Source organism: Anser brachyrhynchus (genome assembly GCF_964034855.1).
Source record: "Anser brachyrhynchus genome assembly, chromosome: 19".
NCBI classification, from domain to species: Eukaryota; Metazoa; Chordata; class Aves; order Anseriformes; family Anatidae; genus Anser; species Anser brachyrhynchus.
Window position 1 is genome coordinate 2,603,811 of NC_137712.1, and position 25,673 is coordinate 2,629,483.

Below are 25,673 nucleotides of genomic sequence, written 5' to 3' on the forward strand. Positions count from 1 at the left end.
GAGAAGCCATGAATCTTTTTGGTAGGGATGAAGTTTCATTCCTCAAAGTGTCATTAACTAAAACATGCTCACTCCCCCAGTTTGGGCTTCAAGAGTGATTTTCTTCCAAAAAAATCAAAGCTTAAATATTCATTTTAATTTGCTTTACTTCAGACAATTGGTTGCGTGTTAAACCAGCTGAATCTTGAATCTGGAAAGCCAGCCAGAATGGCTGTCACATATACACCAAGCTACTGCATTCCAGTAATTTTCAATCCAATGCTGTTAACGGCTTCTTTCTGATGTACGCTCTTGTTCATAGATCCAGGACCTCTGAAAGAAAGCCTACAGGCAGCATGCATTGGTAAAACCTTACATGTGAGCCTGGATGAGCTGTGCAATTACCTTGGCTGCATGTAAGAAAAGGCCATTCTTGTTTGTGGGATAGAAGGTGATATGCCTGCCATCCTTCTGGACACAGCTTCTCAAGAAGCACAGCAACTAAAGGCCTGGCACCGACATGTTGCAGGGGAAGCACCCAGTTTGTCAGCAAATACCCAACACAAGGTAGAAGGTCAGAGGCATAAAACTAATTTCTAGACTCCTAAGAAATCCCACAACAATTTTCTATTCATTTTTTAAAGAACCATCCTCACTGGATTAGCCTCCTGAGAGTTTAAGTGTCTTCAGACAAAATCTCCAAATCCAGGAGATATGCAGCCAAACTGTTATTAAAAACACTGAAACGACATCCAATGAGTTCAGAGACTTCACCTGTTTGTGACATAGAGAGTTTTAAGTATTTGACTTTCATTAGCTGTAGTAAGTTTCACACTTACAGTCTCCCATGCACTGTATACACAGAAGATTTATTTTACAATGGAGAGCAACAGATTTCAATCTGGCAACTATTTTTGAAACCTCAGATACAGAGAGAATGAGTGCCGTTCAGATTAAAAGGAATAATCCCCAGCTGACAGAAAATTATTCACACTCCTATAAATTTAAACTTTTACAATACTTTTTGTATCTTAATAATGACTTAAACACTTGATATTGACTGTGAATCATTACATTCATCCTGCTTTTAAAATGTAGTTGTGATTTCACCGAAGATAAAATAAAGAATTTATAGGACATGGTAGGACTGTATATTTGGATGCTTTGTGATCCCATTCAGGCATGAAAAACAACCAAACTCTGCAAAGATTGATGGTTTCTATCACTCAGACTTTTTATAGAGGGCATCCAAGGAAAAACACCTGCAGGTTCTTAAGACTTCAAGCGCGTGCACAAGGTGCTAGGACACAACTATATACAGCGTCCTGCTTGCCAGGACACGGAAGTCAGCGCAAGGCATACAGACATAGACATCCTGACTCCAGTCCTTTGGTGCTTTTGCCGTAACCTAAGAAGCCCAGCAGCTTTCAAGAGCTGCACTTTTGAAACAGTCACTGTGGGGCAGAACTCCAGTGGGTGGCTGACCATGGGGCTCAGCCCATTTATACCAGACACTTACCCTGTGTAAGTAGTCATGATAAAGCACTCTGCCCTTTGATTCAAGGAAAGAAGGTACATTTTCATATAAACCAGATTACCTTAACTCTTTTACAATATCAGAAATGCAAATACGCCTTCTAGAAGTCCATAGGAAGATCCGTGGTTCAACAAGCTTACTGTCTGACAAGGAGAGAAATGAGGGAGCATGGGCAGAGGTGGGAGAGCAGGCAGGAAATACTGCCAAAGCAGCTTCTTTGGGCAGGTCACAGAGGAAATGAGTTTGAAGGAAGAGGTGTCTAAGTGATTTGCTACACCGACTACACAGCAGATAAGCAGCAAAGCCAGGATCACGTCCCAGGAATGCTTCATTCCTACGCCAGCAGTCTAGTTATTCAAATACATCGCCTCGTGTTAAAACAGGTATCAAAGCTCTCCAAAATGAGCAATAAACACGCAGGGGAGATGAGAAAACCATCTCCATAAATCTGTTTGCATTAGTGTTCTCTTTTAAAGTCCACCTTTGCTATATGATACAGAATAAAACGCTTCATGAGAGTGTTTGATATGTGCTTACTCTACTTTGATTTATGGCTTTGGGGCAGCTTGTGGATATCATGTTGTATCTAGTCATCAGGCTCTTCCTACTCACTTCCATTTGAAATCTTCCAGGCAGAGCAAATACTGGAAGAGTGAACCTACTTTTCCACAACTTTCATGGCCAACTCTAGGTCTACAGAAAGGTATCAACATCAAGTCATGGCATTTTCATTGACAAATCCTGTGTAGTTTTAATAACACGTTTTCTACAAAACCAGCTGCTAGACTAATAAATTTTAAAAAGCAGTTGGTAGATTATATGTTTAGAATAAAAAATTATTATTATCCTTTGAATGTAGGGATCCATTGTGTAATTTTGCAGTAAAAGTTACTCATTCAAATACGAAACTCGTGTTTCAGGCAGATGGTCTTGGTTCCAAAGACTTTCACGACATTTCTGAAGCTTAAATTGGAACATTTGTATTCAGCAATAATTACATCTGCAATCAAACACAAATGTTAACTCCTGCAAAGGTACAGTGAATACTTACTATAATTCAGACAATACATCAGTCTTGTGTTTTTCCGCTATCTACCTTTCTAGACAACTTAATTTCCAGACATAGTGAAAACACTTAAGATGAAGCTCATTTGTCCTGATCTCAAAATTTAAGAAAATCTTGTGAGTGTTTCAGTTTGATTCACCTTCTGCTTACAGCTTTGAAAAAAAGGAGAAAAATTACAATGAAGGCATAAATATAACACACATATGACATTTACAGAAGTAAACCAGCCTTGATTTCATGAGGTTTTCTGTCTATAATGACACGCAGATCAGACAGCTTTTTGTTTAAGAAAGCTTAAGACTGTAACAGGCAATAAATAATTAGGATCAAGTAGAAGGAATCTTTTTACTTGAAATTATACTACAAAAAACACAAGAACTTCAAGGTGTTGTTTTTAAATTGGTCAAAAAGTTCTCAAAATCTGTAAGTCCCCTCCTAGTTAAAATAGAACCAGAGACCAGAAACACTCACAACTCCATCTAGAGACTGGAAGTGAGGTCTCCACCTGCCCTCTCTATGCAAAATAAAATGGAAAATCACCCAGTGGCTCTACTTTTCAGATGAAATCATAGATATTCAATCATCAATTTAAATTTTAATGAAAAACAGTCCAAGACTACTCCCTTCTATTTCACCCATATTTACTGCTTTCTTTTCCCTCCTAAGCTCGTACCTTGTGTCTGACCTTTGGGTTACGGCGGTGAGGAATGTGCTGCGAGGTACCAGTACACTGCATGGCAGAAAACTATGTTTCTTAGGATACTCAACTTGAAAGTTTGTCAAAGATGTAACAGAGAAAGAACTGGAGGCAAAAATTATGTTCACTGTTGTTTTATCCCTCTGCAAAATAATAAGACAGACATCTTAAGTGGCAGAGCCTATTTTTGGGTCTTAGCTGAGATTATTTCTTGCCTAATTATTAGCAGTAGATTTACTATCTTTAAAGCAGAATTTTGTCACCCAGCAGGAAATTTCTATTCTATCAGGCAGATTTAATTCTCATTCATTTATTCCTTAAGTGTTTTTGACTCGCTTGCTAATTATCAAGGAAGGCAGCATTCAAAGTAAGTCTGACACAAGGAGGCACCATGGCCTGCACGCTGGCACTCCGCTTCAGCCAGCTGTCACTTCGGTTGTACAACTTTGAGTGTCGTTTCCAACCAAGGTGTCCCCCTTTCTCCTTATATTAGCACAGCTTGAATTACTATTTGTAAATCTTAAAAAAATCCTAGATTTGACCCAGTACAGAACCACAGGCAAGGTATATGGACGCCTTTTTCACCCTGTTCTTCCCAAAGGGGATCACAGTGCCCAGAAGCGACTGGATGTAGGGATACGGGAACATTACTTGGACATGCTGAGTTCCTGCCTTGTTCTTTACCACATCCCGATTTCCCAAGTACATCTACAGACATTGCCATCTCTGCTCTCAGTATTAAGCTACACAATACACTGCTATCTAAGATTGCTCTAGAAAGAAAACTAATCCTAGATTCCACCTATTCCTGCAACATCTGCATGAAGCAGGTGAGCACAGAGCTGGACACACCTTCCCTTACACTGCCCCTGTGTCTTGGAACAGGGGGCTGCCGAGGTCACTGCAGCTCAAGCAGAAACTCTCTGACATCGGCAAGGAGGCAGAGCCGTGGCGCAGCCCCTCGGGGCTCCCAGCTGCTGTCTGAACGTGACATGAGCTGACCCAGCTCTGTGCGTCACAGCCTGGGACACACATCGGGGCAAACCTCCCACAAGTTGCACAGGAGGCACGGGAACTCGATCATTTACTACAGCCAAGCTACATGATGGGAAATACGTAGCTATTATCTTGCAATTGGCAGGAGAGAAGGGAGGAGAGCAGGGCAAGCAGAGGCAGGTTGTGCTGAGCACCGGGAATCCCATTTGCAGAACAGTATATACATAACTACACTGAGCTATTTAGGAAATAAAGACATGATTAGTTCTGGAGCTAATTTCCTTGGTGCTTTGAAGAGTGTTGCAGGTAAGATATGATCCACTGTAATTACGGAGGAAGATAAAGACAGGAAAGTTGCTGGCAGAGCTCCAGGGCCCAGGAATACCTGAATACCTCGGGAAAGGCTTCGCAGCTCGCACCGTCTCTTTCACAAATTGCCCTTGATGCCTGAGCCACTACTATCACTGCTCACTAGGAAAAAAAGAGGGTGGGGAGGACAAATGTAGTCTACTCCTTATCAGTGCAGCGCTGAGGAACAGCGGCAGTATGGAGGAGAAAGTGAATCTTGTTTCCATGGCAACTGAAGTTTGAAAAAAGTATACCGAAATCAATGTCATCTTAACACACGTTTACGTGCAGACCCACAGTATTAAGTTATTCAACTGCAAGCATCATGAGACTGTAATCACCATCTGACCGTCCAAAGAGACCTGCTGCTCGGAGGAGCCGTGCTTGGTTTGGAACAACAGTGTCCCCACCTGGAGGAAGCTCCTCACACTAAGCAGCGCCAGCTTGAGATTTGGATGGGAAGAAGAAACCTCCAAAACAACTTACAAATGATCTAACTTAGCAGCCCTACTCAAAAGAAAGTGCCGTAAGCTCTCGCATGCCTGGTAATGTTCGGTCAGCACTTCCACAGGGGCAAACAACGCAGGCGATGGCTTCCCACCGGGACAGAGCAAACGCTTACCCGATTTCCTGCCCCAGCACCCAAAGCTCTTAGCAGAGGACACAGATGGCATGTGAGCCATCTGCCACAACCAAAGTCCAAGAAATGATGGCTCAAAACATGGCATACATCTGTCTCAGAAGCTAAGAACAAACTTGGAAGAAATTTAACGATAACTGCAGCAATGACACACCTTTCTATTAATTCCATTACCATCAATTTCATACCTAAGTATTTAATATCCATGAGCTAAAGCAATGCTTGTTTCCAAATGGAAAAAGTTCAGAGATGAAGGTCCTGATTAAATGGATGCTTATGGTCTACTGGAGCTCTCTAAGAGATTCAAATAATACCTTGCACTACTTGAATTGTTTTCTGAAAGCACAATATCAATGCTTTTCAAAGTGGGAAAACTGAATGTGTTTATTATCCTACCTTTTATATCTGCAGTACAATTCTTTATCTGTGACCCATAAACAAATTAAAGGGACACTGGCAAGCTGTACATTTTAATGTTCTTCTTTTCTCTGTTCTCAGAAGCCTGAGAATTTTTCAGTGCCTAGAGGCTTAAACAAATTAAAGCTTTTGTTTGTTTACTTTTAGCATTTCATTAATTTCACAAAAGTGAAGCTAGTCAGATTCATTTGTCTTCCTGGAGCCTATTAATTAGCATTTTGCATTTGGACTTCCAGGAAACAGTTTTAAACATTTTTATTTGTTTATTTTTAAAGTAATTTTGGAGGTAGTTGTTTCTGTTCAAATCATCCTATGGAAATGGAAGACTGAAAAAAATTGATATCAATCCAAGTATGTTGGTGGAAAATCCAGCGAGAGCTTGGCATTGTTTGTCTGTCTTTGCGGAGGGAATTCAGACAATTGCAACAGATCAAAACACAACAGAGCACGCAAGCAAATACTAGATTGTGAAACTGCCACAAAAGCCAAACATGCTTTGGAGAGCTTTTACCATTTTCACCACTTTAAGTGATGCCTGGATTGTTTCCGCTCCTTATACAAGATGACGAGCACCACCACTATGCAATCCCATCTCTCTTACACAGATTATGAAAGATGGGGAAAGTCATATAATTTTTCCAAGCCTTAGTTTCCCCGTTCAGTTTAAGGCATTATGATAATTTGCAACCTCACAGTGACTGCAAGCTTGAATTCATTGAGATTGGCAGAACACTTTAACAGTCTCAGATGAAAGGTGCTACAGAAGTGCCAACTACTATCACTGTAATTATCATTCAATATACACTGATCAAAAGAATGAAATGTGAATTAGCATTTCCTATTAGCCCTACTTACAGCCTAAATGTTAAATATTCCTCCCATGGGCTCCCTCCATGAAAACACAAAGGAACTGTTGGTATTTCTCTTACAGCTACAACAGTGCTGCTACAGGAGTGGAGGAGTCGGGAGAGCTAAGGAGAGCCAAAATGTCACGGAGGCACGCAGCTTCTCCCAGGAAAGCCTGCCCAGGCTCTGTGGGACGTGGAACCGTGGCGCTGCCCTCTCCCTCTCGCTCCTCGTCCATCTCCGGTCTCTGTCCTGACACAAAGCTGTGACCCGCTGCAGCCCCAAGGATTTTCTGCCATTGGCCTCCTTTGGACCCTGAACACTCCCAGGGAGTGGGCCCTGCTCGCCTGAAAGAAGTGTAGAAATTTGGCTTGACTTAATGAATGGAATCAAGCTAATTTGCACTCACTGCAGAGCTAGACATGCTGAAATGTTTGCTTTCCTTTCTCACCTGGCAAATACACAGTATTTGACTTTATTTTCCTTAGAAACACGGGAAGCAACAATGTGATTTCCCCTGTATTCCTGAATATGTTTCAGCAGCAGCTGGGGCAGAGCACTTCTGGGATTCGTGGCCAGTTCCCACGTGGTGGAAGCTGCCCCCGCTGCAGGTTAAATAGGATCTGACTGCGGGCTGTGTGCATCCATGGCCTGTAGGAGCTAACCAAACTCTCTTAATTCTTTTCGGGCGCAGCATCAAACAGATGCTAACAATAGCGGGTCATCTCCCATCTCTGCTTACTGCCACACACCAGAGCTAGCCTTGCTGCTGCCCAGACGGACCCTGCTGGAAAAGAGGACTTTGCTGTCCAGTCACGTCAGTTTGATAGCAATCAAAAGCAGGCCAAACCATGCTACACTCCACAAAACCCAAAACAGGATTACTAACAGTTTTAAAGAGAAGCGGCCTCGGCATGTGAATTAAGCTGTTGAGGAGCCCTGCGCCTCTTCCTTTTTGTAAAACCATCCTTCAGACAGCTACAGGCTCTGAAAAAGAGACCTCCCTGGAACATACTCAGTTCAAAAAGGGAAAAAAAGTCCATACCCTGCCTTGCTGAGTCCTTTTCAGTGAAGCAGGTCATAGCACCATGTCTTTTATCCTGTCATTCCTGTCTCCTGTTTGATGCACATAATAAATCCACAGTGGTTTGAACCGCAGCTCCGTGCTGAAATCTGACAATCCCACGGATCTTTAACTGTGCTGCCTCCCAGCACTCCCCCAGCTGAAGCCTCCAGGTTTACTTAGAAAATTTTAAATATACAAGGTCAGATTCAAATAATTTAAAATATTATATTTACAATCAGTTTCACTTTCCAATTCTTGTGCTAGCTAGCACTGAGCAGGGAAAAAAGATTCCCTTTTTTAAACAAAATCTAGCTTTCAGGATTTAACTAGAATTTATCCTATGTCTCATAAAGTACACTCAACACTTAAAGAACAGATCTTTACATTACCTGTGAGATTTACATTAACAATGCGACTTAGAAAAATAAGACAGAAGGCTCTAATTTTAATAACAAGCAACTGAAAATTTGACAACATGGGGTACTGGCACAGAAAGTAAGAAAGCCAGGTACGTCTGACCTGGAAACCATGATGTGGAGGCCAGAAAAAACTCTTACTTATTTTCATATGGTAGCACCAACTTTGAGAAGAACATTTAATTCTCTTGAAACTGAAGGAGGATTCAGAGAAGTAATTAGGAGTAACTTAACTAGTGGTTAACAGCAGGATTGGGAATTAGAAATTAAGAAATTCAGCTCAGGACACGTTTCCTGGCTTTGCTGCATGATCCCATTTAAGTTAGTTAACTTCTCCCTGCTGTAAAACGCGGGTGCCAGTAAGTAGCCACCTTTGGGGGGAGCCTGGAGATCTATCAACCGAAGACGCTTTAAGAGGTCAAAGTCTGCACGCTGTTACTGTACCTGACAAAAATGAATCTGACAGTCAGGTTAGCACTGCTAATTTTTGCAAAACAGTACCAGTGAGACTAGAAATAACTGCAAATGTTCAAGATGACCTCGTTTTTCTTCCAATCCCTAAAATGCTCAGAAACTCAAAGCTTCCAAGCATGCCCTGTTCCACAAACAGTGTCTGAACTGACAGATACATTCTCGAAGTAATTTACATATTTCTTGCTGCCACTAACACTGGTTATCCAAATTCAGTTGCAGTTGACAGTTTAATGATAATAGCTTTCTGTTTATATATCATCTGTGATAATGTTCCTATTCTCCTTAAATTCAGTTCCCGTAAAAGGGGTGCTCTAATGTATGCAGCCACAGACCGAAATGATAGTAATTTTCCCTTCTAGTTGGAATGGTTTGGTAAACAATTACATTCCAATTAAAGACGGGGTGTTCATGCCGAGGGAAGCACCATTCAGCTCTTCACATAATACAGGAAGATAAATTTGCCAAAGTCAAACTATTAAAATACAATTTACGTGACTGCTTTTGAAAAAAATACTTGAAACAAAATGGAAAACAGAGTATATTATGCACTGGAAAAACTTAGGAAAAATCTTTCACTGTATCATCCACAGCAGCTTGAACTAGGATCTCATTATTTAGGATTGCATTCAGTGAAGAAGAATGGTAGAAGGGCTACTTGTTTTCATTTCTTCAGGAGTTTCCATTTACTGGTATGCCATTAGGACTTAATACTTCATTTATCAAGGATTAAAAGCAGGACAGGTGGAGGAATGCCATAAGAATAGCGTATAATGTATCACTGTAAATTCAGCTGTATACTCAACCCAAACAGACAGAAAAACTGCTGGAAAACTTGGTAACATTACACGCAGGAGAACTGAAAGCTAAAAAGATTTCCTGCTCAGGGCGCTGTCTCATGGCAGAGCGGGACTCTACAAGCAGCCCCTGTGCTGACTCAGGAAAGCTTCCCAGAGGAAACAGAAAATCCTCCTCTGATCATCCTCATCCTTACAGAACAAGCAGTTATACAGATATATTTGCAGTGAAGCAGCATCCAGGCCTGTGGCCCACCTGGGAAGCACTGTACAAATGAACCACAAAGGACAGCTCCTGCTCCAAGACATCTCACTGGAAGCGCAGAACAGACAACCCGCAGACAATGAGGAACAGGAGAAGACGGGGAGATGGCAGTCAGCTTCATGACTGACAACGACCTGGTGAGGAGTGTGTTTGCACCACCGAGTTTGTCCTTTGAAGCCTCTCTGAGCATCATTCCCCTCCAAACTGGGTTACACAATTCTATGGATGGATTTCAAGTTGAGCCAGGGGAGGTTTGGGTTGGATGTCAGGAGAAATTTCTTTGCTGAAAGGGCAGTGCCGCATTGGAACGGGCTGCCCAGGGCAGTGGTCGAGTCACCATCCCCGGAGGTCTTAGAGAAATGTGCAGACGTAGAACTTGGTAGCCTGGTTTGGTGGTGGACTCGTCAGTACTAGGTTAAAGGTTGGACTAGATGAGCTTAGAGGTCTTTCCAACCTGAATGATGCTACAATTTTGTTTTTTGGAGCCAATGTGGCTTCAACTACAAGATGCACAGAAACATTTTCCCAGATTATGGAAAGCAAATGATTGATACTAGAATTGAGGATTAAAGGGATGGAGGGAAGAGAATTCTAAACCCCCTCTGGCATTTTGATGGGAAGAGAGAGTACACAGACGCTTCTTCAAACAGCTCTGTAAGGGAAGCAGAGTACCATTTTCAAACTGCTTAAAATCAGACTACCTGATATATTAATTCCCTCTGTTAGGAGGGAGGCTCCTTGCTTAATCAGTGAGGTAGACTAACAGCAAGAAATCACGCCGGTTTCTTGATCCAATCAGTCTGCTTCTTCTGCACAAGATCTTTGTCAGTTTGGATTTCTGCTTGGCCTGGGATATTTGCAGAGAACTGAACCAGGCTCTAACAAAAGCAGTCAATAGATGGCAGTATTCCAATGGGATGGGAGAGAAGTCATCACACAGCAAGTCTCGGGAACCTCACCCTGGCTCGTGATTTCCCTGCAAGGTGGGCAGTGTAGGAGGATTTCATAGTCAGCGGAGTTTCTCATCTTCTGGTCCCTGTGTTTGTTAAAATACCACCCAAATTCCAGGTTTAACCCATCTCACAGCTTAAGCTATTTGAATTCAATGCTGAGAGGCTAAATGCCTCTCTGCATTCCTGTAACCAGAAAATGTCAGTCAATAGCAAGACTTCAGTCATCTTCCCTTGGAGAGGAGTCCAGTACTTGCCCTTGGTTACACTGGTGTCCGCAGCTCCTGAGCACTATTAGCTGCTACCAATTACCCATTGTCAGGGAGACAACCCCAGGTCACTGCCAAAGCAGGCAGCATTTTAACTAACACTTTATGCTAAGTCAAGTCTGTCTTTCTGTCCTCAGATACTGCTAAAGCCCTTGTTAATTAGGTCTCCTTATTCAAGAGGCAGAATCATGCCAAATAAGACGGGTCCCAACAAGACTACTTAACTGCAAAGATGTCTCCTGCTAAGATGTGTGTGAGGACAGTCAGCCTCTTCCACGAGTACATCAGATATGATAAAACAAACCCTTTCATTAGGACTGGAACGTCTCTGCTTGCATCTAGGTTTTATACTGACATGCACCAAATCACCGCTGTTCCTAGGCACCAACACAGCAGTCAGAAAGGTCTCTCCTAATCCACATGAAGCATGAAGGCCCCAGATGAGTGGTCACTGGGATTAGAGATTTAGATTCATTAGATTTCATCAGATCTCATCAGATCATACAGAGCTCTGATAGCACAGGAGTTCAGTGAGACAGGCTGAAGTGGAATATAAGCATTTTACAACTTGAGATGACTAGGATTAAGAGAGTTTTTGTAATGTTTAAGAAGCTTTATTAAAAACTTCTTCATGTGGAAGGAATAAGAACAGTTCACATAGAATAGTTCATGTATTGAGATGCGGAAAACTTAAGGCTTGATTTTCAAGGTTATGTTTTAGGACTCGAAAAACTAGTATAAGCTGTTGTTTTCCAAAGTTCCTACAAAAAACATAACACTCAATTAACCATAACTTGTCATGCAAACTTCTGTATGGGAGGAGAACACATCCACTACAGAAGGCTTTAGTTTTCAAATGAGAGAAAGCAATTGGGAGTGTAACACTGTCAAAATAGCTGAATCCAATGGCTCCTGAGCTTACTAGCCCCTTGGAGACTCAGCAGCAGAAGGATGGAGATGTCAGGGAAGAACAATGATCTGTAAAATATGAAAAGCTTACGACATCAAAACCTTCTGCAGCAGACTCAAAAGTAATAATCCCATTACCACTAAACTAAAGCACTAATTACTATTCCCAGTGGCTGGAGTGGACTGACTGCTAATGTTCCTCTCTGGTTAATGAAGGAAGGTGAGGGAGAATATATTTCTTAAGTTAGACATCTGCTGAAATTTGGGCAGCCATAAAAACTATGTATGTAATGAAGCCATTCATATTAATGGCAATAACATTCGGAGGGCTGAGCAGAAACAGAAATGAGATGATAGTGCATTGTAACTCAGAGGAGACAAATGCTAGGTATTAGCCACCTGACAATTGCCCTTATTTAATCCATACTGAACAACTTAGCCAGACAAAGCAAGCAATTATATACCATACAGGCTGTTTCACTACCTGAGCTAACCTGCTTAAAGACAGGAATAACTTCCAAAAAACATAAAGCAGGAGATATACCATTGGAAGAGGGCTACACAGCGTTTTATTTGCACTGACTACAGGTGCATTAAGAAAAACACTCCCAAATCCTCTGTCTTGTGAAGAATCCAGATGTTCCCATCCTTCTTCGCCTCTTTCACCAGCAGTACAATGCTTAAGGTTCAAAGATACTCGTTTGCTGAGACAGATTCTGATGAAAGACAGACAAAAAGCAAAAGCAAGCCTATTCAGTTGGTTTTAATGTGTTTCTGCCTGCTATGCTCAGAGTTTCGGAGCATTTATAACTGACAATCAATTCAGATAGATGGCATATGGCTTATGGAATGATGAGATTAGAGTCAGAAAAAATTAGTTTGCGTCTTGGCATTGAAACACGATGCACCCTGTTTAGCAAGAAGGTGATACCACAAGGGGGATCAGACCTAAGGATGATCCCTCTGTGTTTTGACCTGTTAGAACAGGGAGCTGTTAGGAGAATAACTTCCATCAACACCAGAAAAAGAAAACCAAACCTGCCCTGATAGCAAACGCTTCAAGACATCTCATCCTCTGTTGTTTTTCTGTTTCATTGTCTTCAGTATTTACCATGTACTATACACACTGCTTCAAAACAGAACTCAACTCCTGCCATCCACTCACTGCTTTCAACACTTCTTCCTCTTTCATTTAGCAAACAGGACAGTACCAAAAAAAAACCATAAAACAAACTCATATACATTCAGCATGTGTTTGCATACAGTGACTCCAGACTATAAAGTCCACAGAGAATGCTATGCATTCAATAGCTTACAGTTTACAGAATTAAAATAAACTACTTAGACAAACTGCTGTTAGTGATTCATTCACCAGTACAAATGTTCTCAGGTGAACTGGGTGTGCTCAGATTTTTTATAGATTGCACCAATTGCCTTTCCTTTGAAATTCTGGTTCTACCTATGTAGGCTTGTTATGAGGTAGCTGAGCCTGTAAAGTAGGTGTGATCTGCAGAGAAAACATATAAACATATGTCGAGCAAACCAGATCCAGTATCATTTGCCTCTTCTCTAAATAAAAATATCTGTGCTCGAATGTATTATCCACATACAGCAGACATTTTCCTCTTGAAAATATAACCTTCTGGTTGCCTTGACTGTTGCTCATACTGGGTATATCAGTCTACAGCTGTGTATGCTTTATGATTGTACTTATTCTTAAAAAATTCTAAATACATTTCTCTTACTTACTTTTGAGTTTACATCAAATGTTATCCAACAGACTTGGGTGTCTTCAGCTGATTACAAAACCCCAGTTTCCCAAAGCTCTATTTAATTAACTACAGATGTGTTAAGGTTGATGATGCATTATAAATAAATAAATAAATCAGCTACTCTCAGCTTCATCCTTATTGCCCATTTTCTAGAGAGTGTTTATTTTGATCCCACCATTGTGCCTCTATTTGTCAGCTGAGTGTATTCCTCAATTAAAATTACTTGGATTTGATATTATTAATTAGATAAAACAATCCTTGCAAAAGTTACTGTGATCCACTCCAGAAGTCTATCTAATATCTACAGGATGTTAAAGAGATGACTTACATCAGAGGGGAGGCAGTGATAAACATCACTGTGCATGTTCTAACTGAAGAAGAAACAGTCTTTTAACTCACCCCACAACTGATCTCCAAGGCGTAACAGGGACCATCTTCTAAAGCTACGAACCAGCCCGAACATCTGATCTTATAAGAGTGCAGACAGGACAGGGACTGGGGAGTCTTGTGGTTAGACTCACTCCGCTTCTTGATACAGCAATGAAACTCTTGGCAATTTCTCTATCATATGCAACATCACAGACCTAGGGCTCAGCAACCATAGATTCCTTGGTCGGCCACTAACTCTGACTTCTTTGGGTCTTCAGCTCCCTTCTTTATAATAGACATAGTAGTGACCCTCCCCATGGAGCTCAAAGACCCTGTTCATGCCCTTAGTGCTTGGTATCACCATTATTCATGTTAATAGCACTGCTCCTTTTTCACTCTGAAATGACTTCCCATTCTTTACCTACTGTTATCACAACAAAACGTTAATATTAGTAGAGCGCCGCAAACCAAAACAGTTGAAGAAATGTAAAACAGTGAATGGCTCCTCTAGGCTCCTGCTGGGAGAGGATACCAGGCTCTGGGGAACCATCAGCCTAGCAGTTCTTCTGTTAATTAATGGCAGGTTCTTCTGCAGAAGTTTCTACAGAAGTATGAGGATGTGCTGAACAGTTGCAGACAAGGAAATAAGTCTGTGAATACGCTGCACGACTGAAGGATTCACAAATGAAACCTCACCAGGAAAGTCTCCCCAGTGAAACAAGTTACCCAAACCCACTTCAGATTCAAATTCAAATCTTGTTGCTTTACCAAGAAATATTTTAGTTGTTTGTTGCTAACAGTACCTAACAACAGTGTGTTTATTTAATAGTAGGTAACCGAATCGTTTCACGTATACCACCTCTTCCCTCAGGATGAGCAAGCTCCTCTCCCTTCTGGCAAAACCCCGCAACGATCACTAGGCTGGGAAGAGACACTTACCGTGACCCGGAAAGGTGTCGTGGCTGCAGGCTCCATGGTGGGGTTCTTCTCAGGGACCCCGCTGGGCATGCTGCGCCTCTGCCCGCACCTCTCCGGGGGGGACTCTGCGGATGGTAGAGAAAACAAGGAGGAATTACAACACACAGTGCAGGAACAGTACAGAAATGGCAGCAGGCCATGCAAAATGCAGCTTCTTCCTTTGAGATGCCCTTGCAAATGAGCCAGCACAACAATCAGATTTCCCACAGCCGCCTAGAACAATGTTCAATCAGCAAGACTTTCACCTTCAACAATTAACGTTTTTTACAAAACTGTTAGCTTCAGATGATGCCTGACAGGTTGGCATTATCATTATTTCCTGTCTGCGGATGGGTAAACAGAAAACATATCGAGCTGAGTGACAATTATATGCAAAGTACAGATCCTTGCACATGTGGACCTGATTCTCCTAAGGGAAACTGCTCATGGGGTTACAGGCACAGGATGCTTAAGCTCCCTCTCTAATTCCTCTAGTGATTTCCTCTTGACCACTTTTGAAGGACAGTATGGATATGTAACACGGATTTATCTACTAAACAATATGGAATTCAAGCTAAGGCAACAGTAAATCAACAGCGATTTCAGAATGACATTGAAAAGCAGATTTTTCACACAGCTGTTCCCTTTTTTAAAATGATGAGCATAAAAACAACTACCACAAAAAAGTGGAGCTGAAGTAAACTTTGGGGGAACTCATTCTAATACACAATTTTACAGGCAACAGCAAAGCCCACGAATTATATCATTACTATGATTCTTGTGAATGAGAGGTAGCCTGAAGAAGAATACCTGCTGGAAAAGGAAATTAGATAGCAGACACTGCTAGAGGGAGGCTTCTACAAATTAGTATGCAAAGACATCTAAAGATGGAACAACCTATATTCAGAATGTCTCAGACAGTGATATTCTCATAACTAATATAACTTAAAGGTCGTTTGTTTGCCAATTCTCAGCCTCTGCAATAGGCAATTTGCTGCAATCAGGTCTTGGCAAGGAAGGCTGTCCCCTTAGCAAGGTTCTCCCCTTGCCAAAGCCTGCTGTCACCCAGGGTCTGTAAGGAACAGCTAATAGCTGCAGTTACACTCAGCAGTTCCTGAGAAGTACCACAAACTACTGCAAAGGGACAGATTGGGAGAGTCTGCCCATGGGCTGGGTGAAGTGCCCCTTCAGAGACATCTTCCTTGGTTGGAAATCCCACCCAAAACGCCTCACCAGCAGCCACGTAACCTGCACAGAGGCAGCCAAAGCCAGCCAGCTCACTGCCCTCCGAACTTCCAGCCGAGCCTTCGAATTGCTCGGCCACTTCCCTGCAGAGTGCTGCACTGTGCATCTCAAGCAGCAACCAGGTCTTTTGGTACCATCTCCTTCCACGCTAAGGCTCCCATCCCTTTGAACAGCGACCTTTTTTTTTTTTTTGATTTTCATAAAAGAAACTACTTAATTCCAGCACTTTGAAAATGAGCTCTGCATGACGAGACAACTGAAGAAGCTGCTTTGCAACTTCTTTTTGACCAGTCCAATAAACACTGTTTAAAGAACTTCTCCCATGCGTGGCTGGAGAACACGAACAATGGGATTACACAAAACCAGCAGCCAGACATCGCGTCCCCGAGGCCTGCCCAGCTCAGCAGCGCTGTGCTCCCCGACCAGACCCACCTCTCGCCTCCAGCACGGGGGGAAGGTCTTGCTGCTCCACACAGGTGCTGCGGCACCACCGCGGCCTGTCAGGCCAACGCGCCCACTTTTCTGCTGCCTCTCAACCCCGTGGGTCAGAGCTCTTCAGAGAAAGGGAGAGTGTGGTGTGACCCAGGGCTGGTTAATACCTGGGTCTAATCGGGACCGCACCGAAGTCACAAACTGTGCTCTGAAGTCGTTCCTCCACGATTACAATCTGCCCAGAGCAGAGCCAGCCAACACACCCCTTTGACCAGACCAAAACTCAGAGAAGGGTCAGGAGCTAAAGCCTTTTTTAAAGCCTTGCATAGTGAACAGTAAGGCTACACGAAGGATTGAGCTGCCCTTTTTACTCCTTCAGGCCTTATTTCCTGGCATTTCTGACAAATTGCCCGATTGTGCACAAGACAAGCAAGCTACAAGAGAGCAGTTTCAGTACCTGACCTCAGCCTTCTCTTCACCACCTCCAGCACGTCGTCCCCCTCCGCACCCCCGCGCTGTTTCGGCCTGGCGGGCTCTGCTGGCAGGCCCCGCTCGCAGGCCCCACGGCACAGCCCGGCACAAGGACTCCAGGCTCCTACACTCAACTTCATCGCAGAACCACAGTGGGACCCTTTGACATTTTAATGTCTTTTACGAGACTCACAACTGATAAAAATCTTGACAATGCCGTGGGAACACTGCAAGGTTTCCCCGGTGAGTGGCTGCCATCCCCTGCGTGTCCCAAGATAAAGGGCCCCGGAACAGGGAGCGCTATCTCTGCAGGCCGCGGACTGGCATTTCCAGAAGCACTTCGTATTAGCAGATAAGAGCCTCGCTAGCCAGTGAATTCCTCTGTTAGCTGAATACTACCCTCCGCTCATACAATTCCAGGATTATACCTTCATTTGGCCATTTATTTACTCTAGATCAGATTTGATCCGGGGACTTATGAGTGCTGCATCTCAGGACGTGTGCCCGCGTGCGGAAGCGGATGGCTTTTGGATTCGCTGCCATCTCCACCGACCGACAGCGCAATGCCCAAATAAATCCGGGATATATACAGATAAGCAATAAGAAGTCACCTAATTACTGTTTGACAACTGAATCAGGTCCACCCAAGCATATTATCTGGCTCTCTAGATGCTCTTAAATATCTCACAATTAGATTGGAAAAGGTTCGTGGATCACTCTGAGGAGAACTGTGGCTGTTCTGACGGAGATTCCTCATCTACTTCTCTCCTCATAACTGATGGCATTTTCTGCGCTTTTCTCTGCTTGCCCAATGATAACCAGGCATTTCTACTCACCTGCAGTTTTAGTTCCACCGTGCACGTTGCAGAACCGTGCTCTTGGCCCTCCCAGCTCTTTCCCATGACCATGCCCCAGATCTCACCATAAACAGCACTGCTCAGACTGACGCTGGGGTGCATCCATGTTATGCAATTGCAGAGGAACCGAAGCGAGAAGAAACAAACAAAAGTGCTTCCTGCTTTTCCAAATATTTACAGAAGGCTGCAATGTTTTGGGTTTTCCACATAACAGGATAAGATCTTCAAAGAGAAACTTCCTTGCAATTAACAAAACCTGAGACCTCCCATAGGTTATCGCACATACTTGGGTCCCAAATGCTTTTGGTGTGTACTGCCCTAGGACTTTTTTTAAGCTGTCAGGGTTGAAACGCATCCCACTGAGTTCGCTGCCAACAGAAGGACACTAACTGTAAACATTACATGTTAATTTAGGACCTAGGGCTTATGAATATTTCTGAAACTGTTTCTGTAGAGTAATAAACGCATTTGATTTGTTAACTAGTTCAAGGCATTTGAATTAACAGCATAATTAATCCTTACTACTTTTCTATGCCTGTTCTTAGTACTGAGAAATAGTTACAGAGCAGCGTAGCAATCCCCCCAGGCTTCCAGGACATCGGCAGCAGAACAGAGTGGGGAGCTCCTGGCACCCAAGCTCGCTTAACCCACTCAGTATCATTGCTTTCTTCCTTGCACCTCCTCAGACACTGCTACCAAGCAGGTCATTATGTGTAACACACACAGAACAAACATTAATACTATTTACTTTTCACTTAACAAGTGAGATGTTTTCACATTTGCATTACCTGCTCTTGTGAATCACAGCTAGTCCAAGAGACCATCAGGATTCTGCTCCTATTAGCAGCAAGGAAATACATTAACTCCTTCTGTTTGCTCATCCCTCTTCACACGCTCCCCCTCTCCTGCTCTCCTCTGACACACAATTCCAGGGATCAGCCAGTGGAAGAGACAGCACAAACAAAAGCAACAAGAACCAGCTGGAATGAATAGCTAACAAGCAGACACTTCCCAGCAAGTTGATTTGCTGATATGAAATTGTTCCAACTCCAAGCAAGAAAGGGAGGTGCGAGTCTGAATGAGGAGTTAGCGATGAGAAGCCATCTCTCTCAACTCACCAAAAGGAAGCTGTGCTTCTCAGCAGCACACATGCCATGGCACTCCGAACAAGCCAGGAATAAGAGAAGTGGAGATGATGACTTCATCAGAGGCAGCGAGAAGGAGAAGTATGACTGGAATGCCGGACAAGCCAGCAGCGCTTGGGAGACGCGGCAGGAGGCAGGGAACCGCCAGGTTCCTTCAACAGGACCGCAGTGACGGGCTTTAGGGAACGGAGACGTTAGAGGACAAGAAACTTCACCAGCTCCTCTGGAGTCTCCTCAGAAAACTAGGAGTTCACCAGAACCAAATGCTGATGGCAAGACCCTGCACGCCAGGCGTGGGGCGGTCAGGCTGCCCCTGGCCTTGGGCTGGGATCCGCCCATGGAGGCTCGGGGCCATCCCCTGGTGCTCCCCTGCCCGGCCCCATTGGGTTTGTGCCGGCTCCGAGCTGAGCTGGGCAGGGTGGGGTTTCTGCGAAACCAGAGGGAACAGGAATTACCGGTCTCCTGCTCATACAATTACACTTCGTGAATTAATTTTATTGCTTAATGAATTTAGCTGTTATTTCTCTAATTTCTGCATTATCTAACAGCTCCTCACTACGTGCCCAGCAGAGGAGGAGGCACGTAGTGACAGAAGTGATTTATTTAACGTGGCTCACGGTAGCACGTACGAATTAAAAACAATCCCTGGAGAGGAGATGTCTGCAGTGTCTGTGTGATTCAGAACACCCAGAAGAGGCAGGGGAAAAGCCTCCATTTCGGACAGCCACAGGTGGCCGCAGGAGTCCAGAAGGAAGGAATATCTTACATCTGAATCCAAAGGGGCATTTCCAAGATGCTGTTAGGACAGCGGCACTATTTCAAGAGCGGAGTATTACCCTGGGAATAAACAAAGATAGAAAATAACAAACACCAACTTAAGCCAACTTTCTCCATCAAGAGGCAAGAATAACTTTGAGTAGGAAGCAGAGATGCAGGAACACCCACTTTCCAATGGACAAAGATCAAGGAGAGCCAGTGAGGGGTTAGGAACGCGCCTGCTGACACAGCCCCTTCCCGGTCCAGTGGGCTGGACTAGGAGAAGAGAGGCGAGGCCGGTTTTTTTGTGCAGTTACCTGCAGAACTGCTCATTGGAACCTATCACCCATTGTCCTAATGATCCCTTGGTGAGCACCAGCTGATCCCTTACAGCAACATTATGATTGTTATGCCACACAAAATTAATTGGAAGTCAAACCTTTATTAGGCAGTAAAATTGAATTTTAAGTAAAAATGTTCGAGAAGCAAAAGTTTAGGGCAGGTAACGATGCCCTCTGAAAAATCCAACGTATCTAAAAGCAAAGCTAATGAACATCGACAATGGATATTCCCCAGGCTAATGAAAGTTTGTATCACCACCGCTTTTTATATTAGAATAAAATTATTTCTTCTCACTTCCTAGAATCCCTAGCTTAAACACACTTCTCTGAAGCCCAGCAACGCAACTGGCTGCACCCAGGACTCCTCACATCACTCAGTGATTTACTCCCCCTTCACTTCATGCTCCAAGAAGAAACAGTAGCTCGTGTTCTCACGCCTTCCCTACCTTTACAAACAAATTAAGGATACTGTTTACAGAATTGTACCTTGTCAAAAAAATCTTACTTATCTAACCATTTACGTAGAAGACAAACAAATAAATAAATTGGGATCATGACTTGCCTTTTGTGCTACACTCTGGCACAAGACATTTCAGATTAAATAATTAGAGGCTGGTCATATGCGTATAGCTAATGCTAGCCACGATGATTGCACCAGACCCAAGCTTCTTACCTTTACCTTTGTTTCCCTCACAGATGACTTAACTGTTACAAAACCACCACACTCAGCTTAAAAGGTGGAATGCCATCTCTGCCTCAGCTGTGCCCCTGCCTGAAGTATACAAAGGCACCCGAATCGTACAATATCCTGAGCTGGAAGGGATCCACAAGGATCATCGGGTCCAACTCCTGGCTCCACACAGAAGTACCTAAAAGTTAAAGCGCATCTGAAGCAAGAGTAAGCGCCATACGGTCCTCTGCAGCTACAGGAACGGCGGCTGGAGCAGTTCTACAAACTAAGGAGCCTTATTGGGACTGGCTGGAAAACAGAAACAATTCGACTCGTAAAAAACATTGGACAAAACTGTTCCCCATCAGTCAGAGATTATGACCATCTTCTCTCAAAGTAGGACTAACATCTTCTGGAAGAAGAGCTTTTTCTTTCCCTTTGTTAAATAACGATTTGAAGTTACACTGACCCTTGCCACAGCACGCTGTGCACTTTAATAGATCTCATGTCATCTCTGTGCCAGGTTCTGGGGTATCACTGTGTAGGGTTTAATATTCCTCATACTGCTCCTGAGCAAGCGCTATTAATGGCTCTGGAATCTAGTACTGAAAAAAGCTGCTATTTTTTCTGCACACTCGATATGCACCTATTCCTCTTTTCTCTGCTACCACCCAGCAAGAGAATTCTTTCCCCGGCAGCACACCAAGGTGGTTTCTGATGCATGCAAGCAGAAGCGACACTGCCCTTTTCTGCTGTCCTTCTGGGGTCCGGCTGCCCAGTTCTGCAGCCCCTCCTTTCCTGGGAAGCTCAGTGCATCCTCACATGCCCAAAGCTGGCATTAGCCTTGTCCATCGCCAGCCAGCAGCGGGGGTCAGGCAGCACGCTCCAGGCCAGCAGTGGTCCTGCTGCCTCACCAGGGGAGCTGAATCCACCTCGCCGCCAGCCGAAGCCCCAGGCACCGCCGGAGCAGGAGGACAAAGGAGGCAGGGGCTGCGCAGAAGAAATCGGGTTCTGGCACAGCCACCAGGGCTGGGGGATTTCGCCCCACTGCCGTCTGTTCAGCCCACGCTCAGTACCGCTGACGGCTACAGGGGCTTCCCCAGGGAAGTGAGGGGAAGGCGGCTGTCCCCTCTGGGGCACAAAGCAAAAACACCCCTGGGGACAGGAAGGAAAAAGAAAACAGCACAAATGGGAAGACACGGGAATGGAAAGCTTTGATAATTGTCAGCATGAGGAGCCTGAAAATATACACACTAACTTCTGTGCGCTACAGAACTGGAGAAACAGACCCATGAATGAAAAAAAAGTCATAGCTGAAGGTCCCCAGACCTGCTGCCAGAGCAGTGACAGGGACGGTACACAAGGCATCCTGAAAACTAACCCCCTTTTCTAAAAATAAATAGCAAATCACGCTGATTGAGGAGCCTTTATTACAAACTCCATTTTTACTGTCTTGTATTTTTAATTAGATATGTGTATATATACATATTTGGTATTTTTATTCTTTATTTATCAGTCTCTGAAATAAAATATGTATGATATTTATCTTTCTCTGGTGTGAAGCCTAGAGAACAAATTCGCCTCTTGCTAACGGCATATCATTAGGAGCCTTTTCTCCAGGGTAAAATTGAAATCAAGCACAGACTTAAAAAATACATCAGCAAACGATGAAGTTCTAGCCTAGCTGGGGACCAGCTGGGGCAGACTGCTAATACTCTGGTTAAACTGGAAAGGATGATAAAGTGAAGCGGAACATCGGCTTCCTCCTATGTGATGATAAAGACAAGCAACGCGGAGTTCGGAGAACAAGAAGTCAGCTCTGGGGAGATTTAAATTAGATTCATCCATCACGCTTACCGTTTGTGCAGGGCCCCAGACCTGGTACCACGCTGCTTTCTTGCGGCACTTTATCAGCACGGCTGCCTGCTCGCAGACACAACCCAAGGAGCAACTTTTACACTCCGTCATCTCTGGCCCTGCAGACGTCAGCTATGCCACCTACACGCGCCAGCGGGGCAGGGCAGGGAGAAGGTAACCCTCTTCTGCGGGGACTGCCGGGAGTCCCAGGGAGCTGGAGCGCTGCCCGAGGCTGCTGGCCCCACCGGCACGTGGGCACCTGCCCGGTCAGCGGGGCGAACCTCTGGCTGGGGACCGGACGGTGCCTCCCGCAGCGGGGTCTGGCCGAGGCTGCGGGGCAGCTGGCACGGGTCCCGCAAGGCCTCCCGTCTCGTGACGGCTCCTTGGGTTGCAAAAGGGAGTGGAAAACTCACAAGAACAGGTTTCTTTTCTTTTTCTTTTTTTTTTTTTTCTTTTTTCCTTTTAATTGACTGGAAGTTTTAGTTGGAAGTTGCTCCTCATTCTAGCTTCCTCTTTCCTCCTGCTTGTTCTTAAGCCGTGTGCTTCCCCGGCTGGGATCAGAGCTCACTGCTTTTCTTAAAAGTCTGCAGTCACCTCCTGCCCAAGTGCCACAGTGGCAACCCCGACAAGATGGGAGCTTCACATCCAGACTGCAGCCACAGTTTTGCCTCCCACCAGTGAGGTCTGTCTCCTGGGTGAGGTGTTCTTCTGCCTGCTTTGGGGCTTTTTTAACAGCTGCCTCGGAGAGGTGAGCTACAGACCCGTTCAGGACAGCCGCCTCTGCGCGTGAAGCAGCAGCACAGCGCAAATAAAACTTTGCGCAGTTTAATTATTACTGGGCCATTTTTGCAGTCGCGCATGGTGGCTGCTGTAACAGGTCTGTACTGGCAAAATGCAAATTAAATAAATAAATACTTAATTTATAAGCATGATTCATCAGAGATTTCATCTTCTACAGCAAAGAAACAGATGTTCCATTGATGGCACTTCATTAGAGAGATAAATGGGGTCACATACATATCTCCATTCACATCCATCTGCATAATAGACCAAACATTAAGATTTGAAATCCACATAGTACATGCAGCTCTTACATCAGCCTGGAAGAGTCTTAACGCCCAGAGCCAATTAATCCAAGTTAGATTGCTTTAACATTGCAGGAACTTTAATATTGTTCAGGAAAGCAGCAGGTTAGGATTTAACACTGGGCATGGAGGATGCAGTTTCACTGGGAACACTTAGAGAAGAGGAACAGATTTTACCTAACTGGACAGCAGCAAGTTTTGGTAGCCGCTGGCCAAATACAGCATCTTTCCTGACGAAGCAACTCAAAGACAGCATTAAAAAGCATCAGTGACAGGGAAGTCTGAAAACTGTTCTTCCTGCACTTACAATTAGCTAGGGCTAGGGCTAGAACTATGGTTAGGGACAGGGATAGCAGAGATTTTTTTTTTTCCTAGAGTTCATGCAGGATGCCTAAGAGTTCCCCTACCAGATAGAAATAACTCTCCTTCATTTTAATATGCATTAGAGGAAGAAGATGATGCTTATAAAACAGTGTCAGCTCTGCCAAACTAATTATTTTTAAAAGCGTGTGCTTCCACGAGTGTTCTGCATTTGGTTGGGTGTGGAGGTGGGACACGCACCCCAGGACACATCGGTAGCTGTGTGCCTACACGCAGGGCGTTGCTGAAAATGCCTCCTGTCCTTACTACTGCTACTCAGGTGCCTTCTTCTAGCTATTTAGACTCTCTTAGCAATTGTTTTACATTCCACAGCTCCTAATTCATTGTGAGTGATGCTTAGACTTGGTGCTGGGGGGCAGGAGGGGTATTTCCACTTCTCTTACACATGCGTGCTCTGAAAGCACACCTGCAGGTGTCAGCTTCACCAGCTCCCTTGTTAGACTTCAAACATCCCCAGTGCCAATGGAAGAGACAGGAAAGAAGCGACCACAAAGCAGTCACGTTTCCTTATTTCATACAAGTAACTGTGTGCCACAGATGGACATACAGAAACCACCACTAAAACTACGGTGAGCCTTTATCCCCCTGTCCTACAGAACTTGTGCTACCTCGGTGATTGTGTCGCTATGTGTTTAAGTGATACCCACCGTATACCTACAGACAAAAGTGTGTGCGTAACAAGAAGGATCAAGCAGGGCTATATTCACTTGTACATCTCCCATCCCGTTTTTGAGGTGGGAGGAAGCAGGACAATGTTCTTACCTACATTAACATTGACACTTGCATCTTCTGCCCTAAAAATACGCTGGGTGTACGAAGGGTTTGGTTCCTTCCCTGCTGAACGGCAGTTCACTGCGAGGAGGAGGAAGGAGGCTGTTTAATAACACACTGCGACACTGCGGAACAGTTTAGCACGTGTAGTGAACAACAGTCACTCTTCTTAGGAAGATTAATGCACCACACCCTGCTCTCAGAAATTTTATGTTGGAATTCACCCAAAATTCAGCCGGTCCTAGAAGCAAAGTTATTTAAATGAACATCAAATGTTCTCACTTTAAATATGCCAGCCAGATCAAGATTTGTTCTCATCTAAGGGTATAAAGGTAATAACTGTTAACCTTTGACTACTAAAAATGTAAAGGGAAAATATCTTTCATTTAAAACTTGCTCATTTCGTTACCATGGACACTGCTTAATCACGAAGGATGACTATTACTTGTTACTATAGTAACCAAGAAGCTTAAGAAGCATCCTGTAATTTAACTCCAGATGCCAAATTTTCCAACAGTCCACCTATTACCACATTTGGATACTTCAGAACAAGACCAAGCTTGATCTCCGACACTACAAGGAATTCACTGGCGCAGAAGTGCTGTGAGAAATCAAAAGTGTGAGCACATAATGTACAAAAGAAACTTGCACTTCAAATAAATTGGTTTCTTCAAAAAGAAACGTTAAGTGCTCAACATCTGAGGATTCCTTTTTCAGTGTAAATGTTAATGAAGCACAACTTTGGCCTTCCTTATTCTTGCCGATGCTTCTCAAAGTCTATACAATTGCAGGGCATGTTTTTCTCCAACGTGAATGCTTCAATGCTCAACTTAAAATGAATTTCTCAAGTACTACTGAGTAGCCAGTATGCAAAACCCACCTCCAGCAGCAGGAG

General features: G+C 43.9%; 1 protein-coding gene across 12 annotated transcripts in view; it reads right to left on the reverse strand.

Moving 5' to 3' along the window:
- Positions 1-25,673, reverse strand: part of DAB2IP (DAB2 interacting protein) — a 224,554-nt gene that overhangs the window by 117,403 nt on the left and 81,478 nt on the right. For 10 of the 12 annotated variants that reach the window (XM_080562025.1, XM_080562020.1, XM_080562024.1 and 7 more), the window contains one exon: positions 14,750-14,853. In XM_080562025.1, the coding sequence (XP_080418151.1) occupies positions 14,750-14,818 (69 nt within the window). In that variant the 5' untranslated portion in view covers positions 14,819-14,853. Of the gene's footprint in view, positions 1-14,749; positions 14,854-18,560; positions 18,774-18,890; positions 19,737-25,673 lie in introns of those variants that run through there. The other 2 variants (XM_080562027.1, XM_080562014.1) reach the window with 2 other exon arrangements.